Genomic DNA, 20,784 nt, shown 5'->3' with positions numbered 1-20,784 from the left:
CTGGATAAGATACCTGAAGAAGTAGCAGAACCTCTTTGGAGGGCGAAGGCTTCTGTAGCTTCCTCAGCCATGCCTCTCTCCATGAGGTAGGAACTCTTTGTCTCTCATCAGGACACATAAACCACTGGCTGGGAAGTGTCTGGTAGAGATACTGTAAATACACTTGATTTCACCTCGGAGGGAAGGAGGATGGTCTGGATGACTTCTTGAGGTTTCTTCTTACACTGCATCCCTTCTAGAAATATATTGGCAGTCCATCAAGGAAATAAATAAATAAAAACCTCACTGTAAGATTATCTTCCCTACTCTCCCCTTTTCTACAGAAATCTAGCAAAATTCCTTCTTCTCCACAAATTGCCCACTAAATGCACAAACTAGTTCAAATCCTTGCCTTAATTATTCAGTGGTTTACCTAGAATTCTCTCTGGATATCACCAGCACTGGTCAAGTTCCCAGCAAAATCTATATTCACTGGGACACTACTGGGATGCACTCTAAGCATTGGCAGCAGGAAATGCTTACACCTGGAGCTCACAGCCACATGAGATTGAAAAACCAACAGTAAATAGAGGACTACAGGACTGTTTATCTTCCAAAATAACCCCAGGAGTCAATGCTACAACTTGAGTTTCTTCAAAAATTTCTTACTGCTCACATCCAAGAGAGACACCTACGCATATAAACTAAGTATAAACTAATCAAGGTATTTCTCTGACAGACTGGAAAGAAAGAGAAAACAATAATGTTATTTTTATTTCTCTTTGAAATTATTTGGGAAAAGCTAAGTACTTTATTTAAACAGGCAGATTACATAGCTGGATAGATAGATTAGCCACACAAGATTAATACTGAAATGGTTCAGAATTGAATATCCAAACCAGTTAGTAAATCTCCTCACTGTAATCGTGCTACTTTTAAGAATTTATTCCTATCTACTAATTTAAACATTTACTTGAATCATTTTAAAAGATAAAATACTGCATCTAACAGTTCTCATGAGCTGATACAGAACTGGTATCCATCACCTGTAAAAATGTAAATACAATTTGAACGCTTTTCAAACAATCTAGATAACACTGAACAAAAAAGAAAACCTCTGTAACATCAGATGTTTGATAGCTTGTCCTTTATCTGCTTGATGTGACATTTAGGAAAACACATTTTAAGAAGTCGGTGATGTATTCGAACTGTAACAATGGTGTTTCTCGTGCCATGAACCTCAGTAAAATCATGGAATGACAGACTTTTAATAATGTCCCCCGAAACAATAATTTAAAAGACTATTTTACAAGCATAACGCAAAATTAAATAAAACTAGCACCCAAAAGATTTTTTCACTCCATAGAGAAAGATGTGGTACAGCCTGCAGAGTTCACGGGGGACTTCAAAGTTGCTATCAATCTTTATACAGAAAGCATTCAGATACAGCAGTGATGGGCAGCAGTATAAAACCCTGAGAGAGAGAAAAATAGATAAAATGCCCTCAGGAACAAGTTTCTTTCCAGGAAAGCTTACTAAACCAAGGCTTAAATTGAAACAGTATTATTTTTCTATGTAGCGGCAGTTTTTCATCTCTTAACTCTCTATTGTTTGTAATACACTCACAAAATGAAATTTCTTTCCTAAAGGCCAAATTCTGCCAGCCCTCTTCCTGCTGAATAATTCCTCGTTGCGTATGCAGCGCTGCAGCAGCTACTCACAGGGTACCGGTCCTGCCACGAGCACGCCAGGACAGGGCCCAAAGGGAGCAAGTGCACCCTCCCAGTTATCAGTCTCCCCACATTAGGGCACTGTTTGGCCCAATAAATCACTTCTACTACCAACAGTGAAAAGTAACAGTAATACACCTAAACAAATCAGGCACTGTTTTTTCCTCCCCAAAAGGAAAGACATCTGCTTTGGATATTCCCCATCATTAATGTTGTAAGCAAGCAAGAGATAGAGCAGCACTCAGCAGCAAAACAAAAACTCAGGATTTCAAAGCACGTCTAATTAAAAATAGCGAAAGATCATCAGTTGAATGTAAACTACAAATAACTCAGCCTCTACCTCAAGAACTGTAGCCTACAGAATAAAGAAGCACTAGTGCACTTACTCACCAGCTGTTCAGAAGACCTGATTCCCTTTGCTTCCTCTGCAAAGGATGTTCACACTGAGATACAGCTAAAGGCTTAAAGAGGGAAAAAGGGAAAGCCTGATCCATCATATTAAACACGGGACAATTGGGTGGCTGGGTGAAGAGCTACAAAACATCAGAGCGATGCTAGGTACAAGGGGATGCTCCTCCAGGCTCCTGGGATAGAGCACCCTCTTGCATTTCCAGGCTGCCCTCTCTGAGGCTTTCCAGCCAAGGCAAGACACCTCCTGCCTTTCTGTCTCTGCAAACACTTCCTATTCCACCAACCACGGTGCCATGACTAGAGGTCTGGAAATAACTCCAGAGAGGTAGAAATTGCACCTCCCGTGGCCATTAGAAATGGAGAAGAGCTGAAACAGTGCTCACTGCTTTCTCTTCAATTTCCCAGCCCTATCTGAATGGCAGGGGAAGCAAAAGGATGTGTAGAAAAAATGAGTGGGCATCAGCTATTTGACAGCACCCTGCTCATTTCTTCCTGCATAGGCAAAACCAGCAGTCTAAGATGTGTGCATTGGGAGCCCTGGTGAGGCTGGCAGATACATCACAAGCTTTTTAGAAAATAGAGACAAACAAAAGAATGCAGAAGGCTTTGACTTTTGAACCTTTTAGATATATCTGGGTTAGATTTACAAATTTCTCCTTTTAATCTAGAAAGGCATCTCAAGAGAGATAAAAAAGGGCACACCTATGAACAAATATTGAAAATTTAGATCCTTTTAAACTAATACACCCCTAAAAATACTAAATTCCTGCCACTCAAACTGTGAGAATTGGTACCAGACCAAAGAAGTATTTTTAAAAATGCATGTTTCAAAAATAAATCCCACTTAACTACTAGAGAAGCTTCTGTCACATCTTCCCTCATCTAAGGAAATAATCATGTATTTTCTGGCAGCCCTAGCATCCCAAATACTACAAGATTTTTAGAAGTAAAAAAGCTGTATGGGAAGAAACGATGTCCATCCCTGTTATTTTAACTAAGTTGCCAAAGACAAACAATAAAGATAATTAAATCACTAACATTATCCTGGTAACAGTACAAAGCGTTACCTGTAGAAGATGGAGGTATTTGCTTTTGAAAATACATTATCTCAGTGCTGTTTCCCCTAAGAAAAATACAGTAAAAGTGAGAGAAGATTTCCCTGTCAGCTTGTAACTGCTATAAAAAAAAAAAAAAAAAAAAAAAAAAAAGTAACATTTAAGCCCTAAGGAGCTCCTGGTCTTTAAAACTGCGAAGTACATGCAGTTCTACTTGAAACTAATAGGAGCTGCAGGTGACCAGCACTTCTGACTCGGAGGCCCCATGCACTGTACGGAGCACCATCCCTTTGAAATTTCAGGCTAACATTTATCAGCAGCCAATTTGCTGAAGTGTAAACCCTTTCCCCCCCAGTATTTACTTTTTAAAAGCACCAAAGAGCGGTGGGAGATGCAGCTCCCCTGCAACGCCGCAGCTCCAGGGAAACAGGAGGTGAGCATGAGAAAACAGCTGCTGTGAGCCTGACCGAACGCGAGCCCCCAGCCATCGTACATCACGATATTTCCAGAGCTCTCGGCCGTTGGGAACAGGCTTGCTGTCTCACTGACCTCAGCCGCTTTGCTCTTCTGTCCAGCTCCATTTTGTCCCCTGTGAAGCCAGCCAGCAAGAGCGGTGCAGGCTGTATTTTTGAAATGCTAGCATACCGACACCGGGACCTCCAGAGAACCGCGCTGCTGTTTCCCTCACCCTGCTGCCAACACCTGAAATCTGCCAGACAGCAGAGCATGGCAGGCTGGCCACCAAACAGCAGCGATGGAAGGATCAAAGCCCCGAGGAAGCGGCATAAAGGTAGTTTTGAACTAAAGGTGTGTGATCGCAACCCTGAGCATTAGGAAAGAAAATGAAAGAAGTAGCAGAGTATGAACTGGGAAGGCAGAGTGACTCATTCCCAAGGTGATGGAGTAGCATACAGCAGGCAGGTAAACCCTAAACACTGGTGACCACCTAACACTTGGTCCTGGCTTTGCTCCGCACCACAGCCTCCTACCAGGCTCTTCACTTCCCTCTGCTTCTGCTCCTACTCGCCTTTGTGAGCCCGGCTTATTTACATTGCTCATAAACTCCTGCAGGCAAAGACTAGCTCTTCCCCTGGTTTTGTATGCAGCTCAGCTCAGTACAACTGCACAGTCGGAGGTAGCCTGCAAACAATAAAACACCATCAAAAAATAAAGAGGGGAAGAGCACGACTGGCTTAGGAAACACCACCGAAATATCTGTTCTATAAAAAACATGTGATGGTCAAACGGCAGGACAAGCACCATGACATACACACAAGCACTCGCTGAAGGGCAAAAGGAAAACCATAAGGGACCTCCAGAAGGATGAGAAAACAAAACAGGAAAAAAAATCCATAAAACAAAGGAAACAGTGAAGAGGCAAATTTGGAAACAAAAAAAAGAAAAAAAGAAGGATCACAGAAGAAAATCACTACTACTGCTGGCTTTCCTTCCACTCACTTCACACTAACAATACTCACACCTCATACCTCAGCCTCTTCAAGGTCTGTCCTTGTCACCTAAGCATCAGATTGCCTCTTTACCACTGAGACTGGTTAAAAAGAAGGCACAAACTTACCTGACAATCTCTTCTGAGAGCAAATGAGAATGGGAGGGAGGGGGAAGGAAATAAAATTCACATCTCTCTACCCCAGAATAGCTGACTGGCACAGAAAGGAAGTCACCCACCAAAGATTAAGAAGTAACGAACAACTAATAATTTATTCCCTTACTGAAGAACAGGAGAGATGAAGCGTAAATACAGTCTACTTCACAGGCTGTTGTTGGAGCATGGCAGTCATACTTCATCCCTCCACACAGATTGTAAAATCACAATCTACATCTTTGTGGCCATTGGCACAGCTCCTTGTTCTGCTTTAAAAACACCAATAATCCACCCTTGTTTATAGCATTTTCACATAATTATTGACAAACAAAGCCCTTGGGACACAAGAAGTTACCAGCATCAGGAATGTCATCCACTTCTCTCCCACCCACAACATACCTTTAAGTCAAACATGCCATATATATGTAAAAGATATAAATATATACCTTTTTTTTTTTTTTTTTTTTTATACACAACTACTTCCAACACACCAGGGAGGGAAGCACATACAACAGCGTTACAAGCCAAAATAGGGAGGGAGGAGGGAGAGTAATGACAACAGAGAATCTAAAATAAGTCCTGGCAAGCCCCACAAGGCCGGGCACGAGGAAACCAAAGCCAGTTGGCTCTGATGACTCTGCATCCATCAACTACTCTTTAGCTAACACCTATCAGTAAATAACTTCTTTGCCATTCCCTTGCTGATTAAGAGGGTGCTGTAGATTGCAGTAGTTATCCTAAAGGACTGGAACCCAGACCAGTCCTTACAAGTTGTGACAACTGTTTGCAATATCCTTCCCATCGGTGTCTGACAGGAGGCTCCACCGAGGATAGAGTCTTGGGGCTGTGCGTGGGCACCATTTGAAAGTTTCCCTCCGCTATGCAGCAGGATGAAGCAGTCCTTGGCATCCTTGTCCAGATGTCTGCTACATTTTTTAATGTCTTCTTGAAGAATCTGGGCCAAGCACGGCTTGAGTCTCTGCAGTGGTGCAGGCTGGGCCCTGGTCTGCCCCTCACGCTACTGGCCACACACCACAAACATCCTCTTCACCTGGGCACCCCAGCAGGATGCCAGACAACCTTTCCCATGCTGAAACAGCAGAGAGCTTCTCTCCTCTCCCCCAAGGAAGCAAGTCCTTCAGCACTACCCCAGTTTTCCTCCTACCTAGCAGGAGGGCGCAGGTGTGCTGGAGATCCAGCCCGCCTGGCACGGCCGCTCACTTCAGGTAAGTGGTTTTGAAAAAGTGCTCTGTAATGCTCGATGCCCCATCTGGGAGTCATATTGGGTCTGATTTCAAGTGTTTTGAGCACTCCATCTGTCGGAGCTGTGGGCACTCAGCACTTCTGGATAACCAGAGATTAACATGTCACTTCTGCAAATGTTTTTCCTGTTTTCCCAGCTTTGCCTCCACTATTACACCGCTCACGCACAATATTTGCTCATAACACAGCAACAGCATTCATCTCCTCCGGATTCTGCCTGAAAAGAGGGGACATCAGATACTAAATAGGTCTACCCTAAAACTCTTGGTAATCTGGTATAGGCTCCTGGAAGTTGAGGCCATTATTTGCATGCAGCCATTACGTGAGCAAATAAGGTGTTTAAGGCACCTCTCAGAACGGGCTGTGAAGATTAGTTAATGTTTATACAACTCTCTGAAAATTGAAATGACTGCTACACACTGAGTATTACCACCACCAGGGATCCATTTAAGTAAAAGCAGCACAGAGAGCAAAGGAAACAAAACTTATTTCTTCTGTCCAGCACAATTATTGCCAGACTTATGCATGCTAAAAACACCCAATAACCCATCTAACGCACTAAATTAATGTTTATGCTATTAAGTTTAGACAATCTTATGCTGAAAGCTTTTCAAACTACAGGAAATTACACGTTGTGCAGGGACAACTGTATACAATTACAGTGATTTTGTAAAATGGCAGAGATATAAAGCAGAAGCGGACCGGCCAGCGAGGCTGCTAAATCACACAGATAACAAGTGCGTCCTGACGGGGCAGCAGCCTGGAGCTTTCTCCGGGGTGTTTGAGCAGCCAGGAGCTACAGCAGCAATCCCAAAACTCAGGAAGACACCACACACCCTTAGTCATGAGGCAGCAGCAGGCAGGTAGGATCAGCAGGTACCACTCCTGCTGCCACCCTGGAGTCACCGTGCATTGCCCAGACCCGTTATTAGCCCACCCTGAACCACCAGCTGGCACCCCCCTCCAAAAGCACCACTGGAAAGAACACTTTTACTGGGGTTACTTGGATCAACCCCCGTGTTTCTTCAGGAGGCAAAAGCCTCAAAGGGATACTAAGCGCACCAACACAAAATCCTGCAAGGAGAGTGCTCTCCCAGGCAGAAAGCTCTCAGCTGCTTTGCTAAAGGCCACGGCAATATGTCTACTTTATGCTCGTTTTCACAAAGGATTGTTTAACAGTACTTAGCGCAGCCCTACCTCGACACAGCAAACGCCGTCTTAAAACAGCCTAGGTGAAGCTTTCAGCTTACCAAGTCAGCCTGAATGCTTTGTCAAACATCTGAAGGACTGCAGCGCTTCCGACTTTTCTCTGATGTCTTTCAGGTACAGAGTGGTATTAAAGCTAGTTTTCACAAATGCGAAACCAGGCAGAGACTTGGAAGTGCTACCGGTCCTATTCTTTACCTTACTCATTGTCTTGTTCACAGCTCATCTCGTCACCAGTCTCCCTCTCACTGAACAATTTCAGAAGTGTCGTTTGCACACAAAGCAAGTATATATTATACAGTTCAATTACACGTGGGAGATTATTGGTTTGTGTGTATCAGCTAAGCAGAACGTCAACAGCTGTGTAGACACATCTCAGCCGATACGAAAAGTAGTCTTGTCGGCAGTTTTGATCTTAAAGTAAATACACTGAAAAACTTAGCTCTAATTAGGCTTAAAGGCAGATATGATTTTCTGGAACAAACACGAAACGAATGCTGCCGATAGCACTGTCTTTGCAGAATATCTTGTTTGCTGTTTCTTAAGTAGACAGGGCTTTCGAGATAAAATATTCTGACTCACAAGTGATGCGTCCCTGCTGTTTGTGTGTTGACAAAAACCTGAATTTTGTATTTTAAGCGGCGTGCTATGCTTCATTAATATGAAATCATCGTCCTGAATCGCAGACGTATTAGCTGAGCTCCAAGTGACCTAATTCATTTTTAATATTTCATAGTTGGTTAAAAGCTGAAACAAGAGATCACTAACGCAGCTCTGACACCCTCACCATGAATCAAAAGATGTAGGGAAAAGGTCATGTGCTTACCAACTGGCACCCAACCAAATTCATCACTATAAAATGAGAGAACAGAAATGAAGACTGCATTTCCCATTATGCTTCTCCCTTCGTAAGAGCATCCATCAACTTGCACGTTACCAACGAGCGGAATTTATTTATATGCGTGTCCCCAAATAAAAGGTCACAGATGCGAGAGAGATGAAATAAGGACCAGAGCCTTTGTCTAACCAAGAAGTAGTTCCTTCCCTTTAAAGCAAACTCGGCAGCAACAGCCTTTGAAGACCAAAAGGAGAAACAATTCCCAACCACATAAAGAAACTAACAAGTCCCTTATATGGCTAAGAATTGCAATGCCTTTTTTTTTTCCACAGCCGGAAAAATTAGAACAAGAGGGAAAAATAGAGCAAACTTTTAAAAGGCAGTTCTCCGAGCACCAGGGAATTCACGCAGGCACATCGTTCCAGCTTTAAGAACTGCCAGGTACTTTCTTCTTGAAAGAGAAGGAGGACATTACACCAGGTGAGTCCCTGAAATCTGTGTTTTAACTCTCCTGCTGTAACTATGGATACCCAGCTTTCAAACCCTTTCGTGATGTGGCAGAACATCAGGCTCCCTTGTCTGCTCCTCTTGTGAAACACCTCCATCTGAAGTCCCCTAATCTCCCTCTACCTGGCAGGTCACCGATGCACCACCTCAAGGTTTTTCCAGCTCCCTGCATCCAAAGAAGCCGCCCGCCCTCTCTGCTCTTGCTCCCCTATCTTCAATCCACCTCTTCCCCTCCAGAAACCCTGAGCCAGAGGTTCCCGGCTTCTCACCCAGGACGGCAACTCGATCGCATTGTGTTTTGTTTCAGATAACCAGAGCATTTCTCGCGAGTTAAGCGGGATGCACAGCCCAGCCGGCCCCGCCGCCACTGCGGAAAGGTCGGGCTCCCATGCAGCATCAGCATCGGGACTGAACTTGGAACAGCTCGGCCTGGCCAGCCTCTAAATATAGCGAGGGGAGGAAGGGCTGTGAAAGGGCGTGGGGAAGGGAGTGGGCCCGGAGCCAGGCGAGCAGCCGGTGAAATAAGGCAGCACCACGTTGGCCTGTCCCACTCTTCTCTCCCGCACCCTGCGGTGAAACGGAGTGGTTAAGCACAGCTCAAGGATTTAATCTGTTAATGCAAACTCACAAAATAAGAACAAACTACTATTTGATTTATACGCTCTGTGTGTGTACAAATCTGTTCGACAACTTCTCTTCTTGGATAGCTTCGAATCGCATAGGAGTGACATCACTTCCACTACATGACAGCCTATAAATCACCATCTACCACATGGCACCATCCATAAAAACGTGTCAGGGAGACACCAACAAGGAACAAAATATCAGAGAGCTTTACATCATCAACATGCAGTCGTATGAGTCTTCTGGCTTCTGCTATGATCTATACAGATCAGGTGGTTTATTTCATTCATTTGCATCTGAATGAAGTCAATACAATTAGCAGAGGAACCCTTATAGAAAATCTGTCCAAACAATTTAATCTGCATAAATTTACCAGAAATTAAACCTTTTTTTTTTTTTTTTTAAAAAAAAAAAAAAAAAGAAAAAAGATAAATTGTTATGTGTAATACTGAAATTGATTTGACATAGAATACATTGGCAGGGACTTCATTCCCATCACTGTTACAAGAAAATGAGATACAAACAAGCAAGACAAGAAAAAATGGAAAAAAAGGTCCTTCCATCCAAAAGTATGAAAAAAATCTCTCTTTCTCACTTGACAGTGTCAGGCCTAAAAAAAAAAAAAAAATATATATATATATATGTATATACTCTCAGCTAATAAAAACTTCTAGGAGAAGAGATTAGCATTTGCTGTAAACCAACATAATCAAAAAGACAGTGTGGCTAAGGAATCCAACAGGAGCCTTCAATTTAGGACTAGAGATATGGCAAGTAACCTTTGCTTCACTTCTCCATTTAGAAACCCTGTGTTGTCAGGAAATACCTACAGAGAAAACTGTTTCAAGTTTCAAGGAAGCTACACAGTATTTTTATCTTAATAACTACACAAATAAAAGCAAAATCCCTGCTCTGTCCTTTACTTCTTGAGGATTAACCATGCTTACTCTCTCACAGAAATTGCTAATCTTCATTACAGGCACCAGGCTCTACGCAAGACATCTCATATGACTCAATTAGACTTCCACTACATATAAATCATATCTCAACTGTGGCAGAGAGAGACACAGACAGAAAGACGGAGAATAAGCAGGACAAAAAAAAAAAAAAAAGATGCTGTAAAAGTATAAATCAGAATAAAAGGCATTAAATAAGAGATGTAGCCTCCGAAAGCCCAAAATGCTGTTAAAACATCAGATGAGGTATGTCCTCACCCATTTGTACAATTTAGAATGTTTTTGACAATTCTCATTTATTTAAAAAAAAATAAAATAAAATAATAATGTATGTTGTTCATCTGTCCTCGTTTTGCCCTGGAGAACAGTATGTGCTTTGTGGGCCTGATTCTGTGTTACTGAAGACAACTGAAGCTCTTTCATTGATTTTTCAAGGGAAGCAGAACAGATCCCTGTTGCTATAATTTCTATTCAATAATATTATTGTTAATCAGCTATATAAAATATTGGTATGTCATTCTGCATGAGTACACGCAACTCTCAGGCTGAACTCAGCACAGTGAGAGTAGCTCTCCATGTAAAAATGTTTACTTCTAAACTTCCTTCCAACACTCAGCATTGCCCACAGGAGTGGGAAAGAAATTGCGAAACACCACTATGCAAACACTCACAACATACACTGTGACAATATTTGAGTAAATCACTGTTCTCGGTCTCCCTTCTCTGCCCATCTGCAGTCTTTGGTATGGAACAACTATATCATAAAAGCTCTTATTCACACATGCTTTTGATATTACACTATTTAATCACATACAGCTGTAGCTGATGAGACTGTTACAAAACACAATTTTAATGCAGCACTGGAAGCAAGTTCTGGAGACACATCAACCATTTTTCTCTACATAAAATTCTAACATTAAAAGACTTTTCTTCAAGAAAAAAAAAGAAACAAAATAATAAAAACAGCCCACTCTTCTTTTTTTTTTTTAAAAAAAAAAAAAAAAATCTGCTTCTCTTCCTGGACACTCCGGAACGGGCTTGTTTGCAAGTGAACTCAAAGTCCCTGCCCAGAGTATAGATAGTGACAAACCCACTTCCCCCACACCAGAAAAAATAATAATTAAAAAACCCTGCTTGAAATTATACGCAGAGAGAACGCTATCCAGGCTACTTACAGCAAGACCTGAAATGAACTCAGACATCCTGCTTGGAACAAGTCTTTCCTTATCTACTTTTTAATTCATGGAAATATACGAACTAACACTCTGATCATTTTTTACAAAGATACTTGCATTAAAGTACAAACATACCATCGTGATAACTTTGAAAGCCCACAATACGTTAAAAACCAAATCAGTAATTCAGAAGGTTGCCTTGTATCAGCGATTACAATTTATAACTATTAACACACAGCATTTGCCACAGTAACACCTCGGTAGCCTAATCTGCCAAATGCTTGCAACTTCCATCTTTCCTTAAAGAATTAATAGATATGCTTCCAAAATAATTCCCCACGGCATACAGTAAAATATGAATGTTTAAAAGACTAAAAATTTGATCTTTCCTTTCCCACTTTTATCTTTTTTTTTTTTTGAATTTAGCAAACTTACATTGAGACAGCACTTGAAAGGGACATCAACTAAGCAATTCAACGTTGTTTCAATATGTATCATGGTGTCCCTTACAGCAACAAGCGTGTATTTATTCAGGCACATAAGGATAGACAGCAAACAGTAATGGAAAATGACCAAGTTCATATATTTTTGAGTTTTTCAGAGGACCATTGCTTTTACCTTCCTTACTGTTTAAAGCAAGCAGCAAAAATACTAGAGGTAGATGTTAATGTTACTGCCAAAATTACAACCGGGTTCACATGTTTTTAAATACCATTTAAACAAATTTCTTGCAACTTTAAGGCAGCTCTCTGAGGCATTTAAAACACGCCGCCACATACTGAATCTAACGAGGGCTCAGTGCGAACAAACTTCATTCCTCGAAATGCACTTCTCTATTTGCAAGTGTTTGCCTTCACTTTTGGCACTATCACATGGGCTCCAGCTAGACTTTTGAGCTCTGGCGGCAGTCCAAGCTGCAGATGGTTGGAAATGCAGCCTGAAATCAGTGTGTGGTTGATGAATTACTCCTTACACCTGACCCCGGCTTCACACCAGGCACCAGGCACAGTCTGAGCACCACCAGCCAGAGAAGCCCTGTCAGGCATCTCCGTAGCTGGAACGCTTCCTTCGAGGCCTTCTGCAGGGCCAGATGGCCAAAAGCAGGGAATGCGGTAAACTCGCTAAACAGAAACGTGAGTGACAAGAGAGCGCGGGGTGGGTAGGTACAAGGTGAAGAGAGGCGAGAGCTCCACGCTGATTCCAAAAATACGCTTTCTAAAAGCGGCTGGTGGCACGAGAAGGGAGGCGTGCTGGTGGCGTGCAGCTGAAAGAGGTCCCTGATTCCTTCCTGCCAGAGAATGCCCTAAAAAAGGAAAAGAGGAAGCGAAACAAAACAAAGGGCTTCATCCAAATGCACACACCCAAACACGCACCCATAGAGAGACTTTTTGCAGTTTAAACACTTCTGGGTACACCTGTTTGAGTTTCCCCGTTGTTGTTTCCTCAGGTGGGGCAAGTATCTGTCGCTTCACAGCCACGTTCATTAAGCTCCTCTTGCCTGGGGGCTGGTCCACATGTTTCTCACATCCAGAGAGACAGGATTTTACTCACATAAGCATTGGGAAATTGCACTTCTGGCTTTTGTATGCATTCACGTGTGCATCGGGCACAGAGGGATTAAGGCGCACTGCGGGTACAGCCAGCGCTGCCTCCCTGCTTGGGGTATTTCGGCCTCCTCACTGGGGAGCAGGGTCAAAACCCTGAGAGTCAGACCACCAAACCCAAACCGTGACTAACAAATAAGAAACATCCAGAGAATGCATGAAAGCAAACTGCACGGAAACAGCTGCTAAACTGGCTTATTTTTACCCCAAATGCAGGTACAGAGATCACAAAACAAAATTCCTGTCTGCAGGTAACTGTGATACCTTCTCCTTCCCACCGGAACGATTCAGGTTTTTTCTGCATACAGCTACTGAGCAAACTTACCCCATCTCTAGGTCTGATCGTAAGTTGCAGGGAACAGAGATAAAGCAGAGCATCTACTAAATTAAAGCAACTCTTTCAAATATACTCAGATAGTTTAGGTTAAATCTTTTTTCTTTTCAAATCATTAAACGGAATTTAATGGTGCTCGGTTTTGTTTTTCCATTGTGCAAAAGGGGAACGAGACAAGAATTTGCTTTGGCAAGCAAGAAACTAAAGAAATAAATGCAGACCTCAATGTGAAATTTCGTCTCATTATCATTTTATACGTGACAATTTACAATATACTGCTGTAAACCAGTTGCTTGAGTAGTTACGCCATCAGCAAGGAGACAGGGAAATTTATTTAACAGCGCAAAATAAAAAACTGCTGTAACTTCTCATCAGATAGGTTCAGATAGGTTCAAGAGCACAAGACTACCCTTGATTCACAAGAGTAACAAAAAAATGTTTGTTTTGAAGTAAACTCCTAGCACTCCAAGAATGAGACTCTAGGCAGATCCTGGGAGCAGAGAAGTTCACACACTTCACTTCCAAATTGCAGTTGTCAGACAGTGTCATGCCAAAACAAGAAAAATAAGGTCGCGTCTTTCCTCAAACTCAATGCTTGTCCTTAAGAGACATATTGAATTCCTTGCAATTGTCTCTTAAAAACTGACTGACCTTCCCCCCTGATTATTCTCAGTTTTGGATGACATTGGGTTTATCTAAACCTGCAATTAAAGTTTTAGCTTCAGTGGTGGCATCTGATAATTAAGGAGCACAAGTAAATTGAATAATAGGAGTGCGTGCTTCACGTTGCACAAAAGGCCACAAAACACTTTAAAAACTTAAATCAATCAGCCAAACATATGGAATCCATTTTTTCCTATTTATAATCCTATTACCCATATAGCTATTCGTTTACACCACTTCTGCCTAACTACGTGCCAGCTAAGTTAGAAGATACGAACGCAGATTGGAGACTTAGCTCTTACGCAGCTTCGTGCTCCCCCAAGAGAAGGACGTGATGCAGAGTGAGGCAGTGCTTCCCTGAGAACAACCGAGACAACTTCATGAAACACGCAAAGCAAAAAGCAGCACTTCACCCAGACGCGGTGGGGTACACCCATTTCAAAACTTCGCCCATTTAACATGCTGCCACTCGGCGTTTCACAAGCTGTAGACAAATGCCATAAGAAAGCCTAGAATTTCTTTCTTAATTACAAATGAATGCAACCCCCCCCACCACCACCACCCTCAGCGTGCATGTCTATGAACATAAAAACACATTCTTTCCTAAGAGCTGAATCCTACAACGTTCTGTACAAAGGACAGTTTTGAGAAATTAGAAAAAAAAGACGAAGTTCACAGTACAGTCAGAGTCATGCAGGGGTTGATTAACATGAGTTGCTCCAACAGGCATGATAAAAGATACAGCTCTCCACCACAATGTTATTTGATTACCCGAATATTAGCTTTAGACACACAATGGATCTAACTGCTTTAAAATGTCCCAGAAGCTGATGGCTAGCTTTAAGGTAACAAAATCCAGATGCTGCCTGTCTGCACTACTCTAAACTCTTAAAGTCTATAGAAGTGAAAAAACTCATATGCATGTCTCTGTATGCATGCGTGTATGTGTTTATTATTTAGGTTTTATCCATGCACTTAACTGTGGAGCGAGGGAGAAAAGAAAAATTAACGTCATATAAACTGTACCACCGATTTGCAATGTTACCTGTCCTTGCAGCAATAGCGCATGTGTGCGCAGACAGGCGCACATGACTTTTCGCCGGGTTGATAATTTTATATACCAGCTATAAAAGCGCGTTTAATTTAGCTTTTCCTTACCGTGGCTTTTTTTTTTAACCTAATGCTTTAAAAAAATATCGTTACTATTTTAAGCTCAAATGCAAGGTTAATTTCCTTAAAAAGCTTATTTATAAAGTTTAAAAATAAATAAATAAATAAATAAAAAAAAAGGAAAAAGTAGAAAAAAGAGAGACTGGCAAAATGTAAGCTACGTGAGTAAAAGGCATGGAATGTCCAATATTTCTCCTCCAATACTCGAGGCTATTGTTCTTTCAAAAAAAACATCATCAATTGTTTCATGTCCTTGGCTTGCCAGGTTTTGAGGAATAGCATCAGTCTGCGTCCCCCAATCCCCCAAACAGTTAAAGCTATAGGCAATATTGCAGTCAGGGCTAGTGACGGGCTGCTGCTGCAACAGCAACAATACACACTAAATGGTCACAAAGGTAAAACGCAATTTGGATCGACCTTGAAAGGAAGAGGAAAAAAAGCAATAAAAATCCCTACAAAATATAAAATTTAAAAAATCTTAAATTTTATACAAAAAGCCTGCACAATAGGCTGAAAGAAAGAGCCCAGCGAACAAATGAGAGGTAACCCTGTTAGGAATTACAAGGCTATAATCACATTGAGTGGTTCTGGTGTCGTCGCAACTCACCCCAGCCTGATTCTCAGTTTTGACAATTAGTTAATTTATATCATGCAGCAGTCTGGCTATAAACGTTAACGGGAAAGTAATTTTATTAACGGGGAAATATAACTTAGCCTTTCAGAGCCGCGACCAGACCAACGTGTTTCAAACCAAAAGTCTGCACGAGCCAGCCTCCCCAGGGCACCCCACACGCGCAGACACACACGTCAAACGTCCCATGTGTTAAATTCGCCACAGAAGCACAACCTGTGTCCGTGTACGTAGGGGTACCTGCATGCGTGTGCACCCTGGCTATATTTCTTTTCCTCAGAAAGATGCTACTTTATTAACTGAAACTGTTAATCCATGGCTGTGAGGTTACACTCCAGAGCAGGATTTTTTTTTTTTATTATTTTTTTCTATACCGTGTCCTAACAGGGTTTGCAAACTTTCGTTTTAGGGTTTTCTTTTGTTACTGTCCCTTAGTTACAAAGGAAATCTTTTCAGAGAGCAGACTATTATACAACGGCACGAGAAAAATAAAGCTTTAATTAACCAACTCATGGCCAGGTAGCATCGACTTTGCTCAGCCCCTGAGGAAGACGAAGATGCAGGCCTGCTTTCCAGTCTCCCAGCATTTTAAAAATTATGGAGAAAAGAAAGAAGGAAAAGGAAGAGCCCATGCTTGGGTACACTCTCCAAAAGTAGCTACCCTCTATTTCTAGACCTTTGAAATGCAACAGAGTAGAGCCGTATCATCCTCAATGTGTAATGAAATATTAAAAGCAGTGCAACCCACTGACAGAAACTCCGCCAGATTTACAGCCCGTTCGCTCCTCATCCTCCCCAGCCCTTCACAGCATCTCCCGCTCAGCTGATTAAAAGTTTGAGTTTCCACAGATGCCTTTTCTAAGGGCAAAACGCTTTCAAGCCCCGGGTGAACTGGAGGGATCACTGCAAGAGCCATCGAAGCAGCGTTTCGTGCCTGATGCTGTCCAGAGCAATCCTCACCCTGTGCCATAATAAACACGCTACCTGCCCGGCGTTACGATAGCGCTCACCAGAGCGCTCTCCCAGAACAATAAAAGGAATTGGCCGACGCCAGCGGCCCTCGAAACAAATCCGGTCGAATAAATAAAATTAAAGCACGGACACTAACCTTCCTGCCTCTCTCCCGCCTGCTCTCTGCCTACCAGCTTGGCTCTGCGTGACACCCAAGCCCAGGAAACGAGGGAAAGGCAGCAAGCCCAGCCAGCAGCCCCTGCCATTTGCACCGCTCGCTCCCCATCGCCCGCCGAGTGCCCGGCGGGACCCGCGCCCTACCTTGGTTTGGAGATAGTGGGGGTAGTAGTAGGTGTACTGGGGGTACATTGGCTGCTGGTCCAGGCGTTTGCCCATGTAGCTGGAGTCCTTCTGGCTGGTGCAGGGAACTCGTTGGCAGGGTGTAGTGCCCCAGGGCCTTTTTCTTCCCTCTCACGCCGCTATTCCTGACAGCGCGGGCGACGGAGGAGGAGGCTGCCGAGACTTCCTCGCCGTCTACCGCGCGCTACTTCCAGCGCAGCCAAAAACGCACAGGCGCGCACATCGAGGGCTGGGTGGCTGGCTGCGAGGGTGGGAGGAGGTGGGTGGCAGCCCCCTGCCCGGCTGCCCCCCCGCTGGCAGCGGCAGCAGCGTGCCTCCGGCGGTGCCCGCTGCCCGGCCGGGGAGCGTCCTGCGAGCGGAGCCGGGGAGGCAGCGCAACTCCAGCCCGCTGCTTGCTTGCTTGCTTGCTTCCTTCCTTGCTCTTCTTCTTCTCCTCCTCCTCCTCCTCCTCGCTCGCTCTACCTCGTCCTCGCCCCGCTCTCGAGCCCTCCCCTCTCGCTCCCCACCCACCCCCCTTCAAAAAAAAAAAAAAAAAAAAAAAAGGAAAAAAAAATAAAGAGGAAAAAAAAAAATAAAAATTGAAAAAAAAATAGGAAAAAAAAAAAAAAGAAAAAAAAAGGGGGGGGGAAGGGAGGGAGGGAAGAGCCTTCCCCAGCCTAGTTGCCGCTGCCTCCCTCACGGAGTGACATGGTGCTCGGGGCTCGTCCTGTCTTTCATTCAAACCCCCTCCGCGCCGCGCCGCCGGTGGGAGGGACCTCGGCGCGCCGCTCCCCCGGGAGGCCGGCGCAGGCCCCGCGGCCGCCCCCGCGCCCCCGCCCGCTGCCGCCGCCGCCGCCCCCGGCCCGGCCCGGCCGAGCCCCGCCGCCCCCTTTCCCCCCCTCGTACCCCGCGGGGCTGGAAGCGCCCAGAGGCTGCGCTGGGAGTTGGGGGGAGCCCGAGCGGTGCGGGTGAAAAATGCTCCGACGGCGATTTTTGGATGTATTGAGGCGGCGGGGGGTGTGAGGCTGAGCAGGGCAAGGCGGGGTGACCCCCTCCCAGCCCGCCTCAACTCCTCCGTGCAGCGCTTCCCCGAGCGGCTGGGGGACGACCCGGGGCCAGACATATTAAATACATACTTTGTTCGAGCGCTTATATAAGGCTGGGTTTATTTAAAGTTGGAACAAAATGGAGGAAGAGGGTAAAGAGGAAACTCGCCCGGCGTGACTTAGGGTGCCTTCGGCCGGACACCACCACACCAGTTACACAGTTGCCACAAAAGTTACACACTGGTCCCAATGCCCCCAAAACCAAGCGATCCAAGGCCATAGCAGCAAATCCCACTCCACCCCACCCCACCTCAGCCAGGTGAGGGGCCAGGCATTGTATCCGCACCTTGCCCACCTGCGGGACCTCACACCTGCACGCGTCCCCATGGCATGGCTCGGTGTCTGCACAGGGCCTCCCAACATCCACCCCCTGAAGGACTCAAAGGGAGAACACATCGTGCAACATGACTGAATCACCAGAAGAAAGTGTGTGAATAACAAAATGTTTCCTCTTGTACACAAGTCCCAGCATTTCTCCTTTTTTTATGAAAAAAAAAATAAAAATCCTTTAACACGTCATCAGATTCCTGGGCCTTTCTACAGTGGCTTTGCCTATTTCTAAATTCACGGTAGGGAATATGGGGTGGCAGCTTCTTTTTGTTTTTATTTAAATCATCAATAGTATTGCAGTAGGATTGTCAGCTGCTGTATTATCAACCAAATTACTTCAAAAAAAAAAAAAAAAAGAATTATAAAAAGAATTTCTTTAAAGGGACACTTCTCAAGGCTGGTAGAGCTAAAATTAAACTTGCCAGCTGTGTTTTGGTTTGTGGGCACGTGCTTGAACATGACAGGAACATGGGAATATCACGCTTTACGCTGGCAGTTTGCTGTTCGTGTAAGCAGGGGTATTTGTTCTAGGTTCCTCTAACTGGCCCATCACCAACTAGCTGGAGAGCAGAGGAAAGCAGCTGAAGGAAACAGGCAGCACAGGACGCAATACACACATACAAAATACTGCCTGCATGCATTCTGGCGTTTCACGACCAGGCAGCATTAATTATTGACACTTGGGTACCTGCCCACATGGTAGGAACAATGAGGTGCCACATGTACACAAGTGTGTGGCACCTGTTTCGGGAGAGAAACTTTTGGGGAACCTATTCTCTGTTCCCAAGCCACTGCACCAGCATTAATGGTTGACCTCGCTCAACTCGGAGCACCTTGAGATACAACTGTTGCCTCAGCTTCCAAACTCACAGATAGAGATTCAGCAAAAAGGCCCAACTGGACAAAACACTGAGTACTTTCTATCTGTCCTGCAGCCTGGGCTGCTGAGGAGTGCTGGGTCCCGTGTAAGCTTGAAGCAGAGGTGGAGAAAGACAGAAACTGGAGGAGCAGCCTGACATTTCCCACTCCCAGCCCTAAGCTGGTTCTATTGCTACGCAGCTTTAAATACATCGCCTTGCCTCGTACTACATGATACTTGAGTGATGCTCTTGCTTACACCCTTTTTTCTTCCCACACCTCTCCGAAGGTGAAATAGGCTGTTGGAAGGCTTGTATCTGCAGGAGCAAATAGCGACTGCTTGGCTGTGTGCTGTGCTTTCAGCCTGACAGCGTTCAGGTTGTTCTTCCAGCTGCCAGAATTAAGTTGCTGTGCTTCTCCCCCCACCTTCGCACTTCTCCCTCAGGATATTAGCGTGGTTTTTCTTCCTAAGCGGTTTGTTTGTAGAAGGAGATGTAACCAGATTTGGGGGAAGAAAGAACCTATGTGTACAGAGTAAAATAAAAAAGGATACTGAGGAAGTAGAAAAACTTGCACTCTGACCAAGAACTCTCCTTGAACGTGCACAGTTTGCTGTGGCCAGTATTTTGCAACCAGGAAGGGCCATTCTGTCTGTTTCACCTGACTGCTCTGAGTATTTCACCTCATGACATAAAATTTAAATACGAGATTTCCACACATGTCCCATTGCATGCACTGACTGGTACCACCAACAGCTTTCCCTACCAGGAAAATGTCGGGAGGCACGGGAGAAGCCGGGCTGTTCCCTGGGCAGGTAGGGCTGGCTTCAGATCTGCCATTCACCAGCTCTCACCCAGCTTGCTGATGGCTTGAGTTTCCCTTTTCACCTGTAATCCTGCCAAGGTGCTGAGCAAGAACAGAGACCGCTCAGCATTTGGCATGCTTTAGCCTTCAGAGATGCAAGATAGAGTGGAGGCAGCAAAAATAGGAATCCAATATAAAAGAGTAGGGGGCCAAGGGGAGAAGGCGGGAGGCAATATAGCAGAGCAGAAATGCAAATGAACAGCCACAAAAGCAGATTTAGATAGCACACAGCCTCTGAACAAATGCTAGCGCTGGAAAATGGAAAATTTCCATTTGCAAAATACAGACATCAAAAAGATCATCTGTGACTTGGGAGCACACTGTTTAAATAGAATCCCCTTCATTTTCTGGCCTGTGCATTTGAATAACCGAATCCACTTGCAAACTGAAATACCAGTTTGCCTACTGAGTGTTAAGTATAAATGTTCCTCAAAAGAAAAGACAAGCTGTTCAGTCCCAGCGAGCAAACTTCACAACTTTCCTTCCTGCTATTGGATGCTCGTTGTCAACCCCAACCCCGGAGCACTCGTGGGAATCCAGCGAGCAAGCCAGGACCCAGTGCACCTGAAAAAGAGTTGCTGCGCCGG

The 20,784-nt window shown here is 44.3% G+C and overlaps 1 protein-coding gene across 4 annotated transcripts in view; it reads right to left on the bottom strand.

The window, feature by feature from the left end:
- Positions 1-17,518, bottom strand: part of RBMS3 (RNA binding motif single stranded interacting protein 3) — a gene marked incomplete at its 3' end in the record, with an annotated part of 439,432 nt that extends 421,914 nt beyond the window's left edge. For all 4 annotated transcript variants that reach the window (XM_084281840.1, XM_084281842.1, XM_084281841.1 and 1 more), the window contains exon 1: positions 17,022-17,518. In XM_084281840.1, coding sequence (XP_084137966.1) covers positions 17,022-17,096 — 75 coding nt within the window. In that variant the 5' untranslated portion in view covers positions 17,097-17,518. The remainder of the gene's footprint in view (positions 1-17,021) is intronic.
- Positions 17,519-20,784: the final 3,266 nt, after the last annotated feature.

The sequence above is a fragment of the Netta rufina genome, assembly GCF_964035555.1.
Source record: "Netta rufina genome assembly, chromosome: 2".
Taxonomy (NCBI): Eukaryota; Metazoa; Chordata; class Aves; order Anseriformes; family Anatidae; genus Netta; species Netta rufina.
This window is presented reverse-complemented; position numbering and strand designations above follow the sequence as displayed.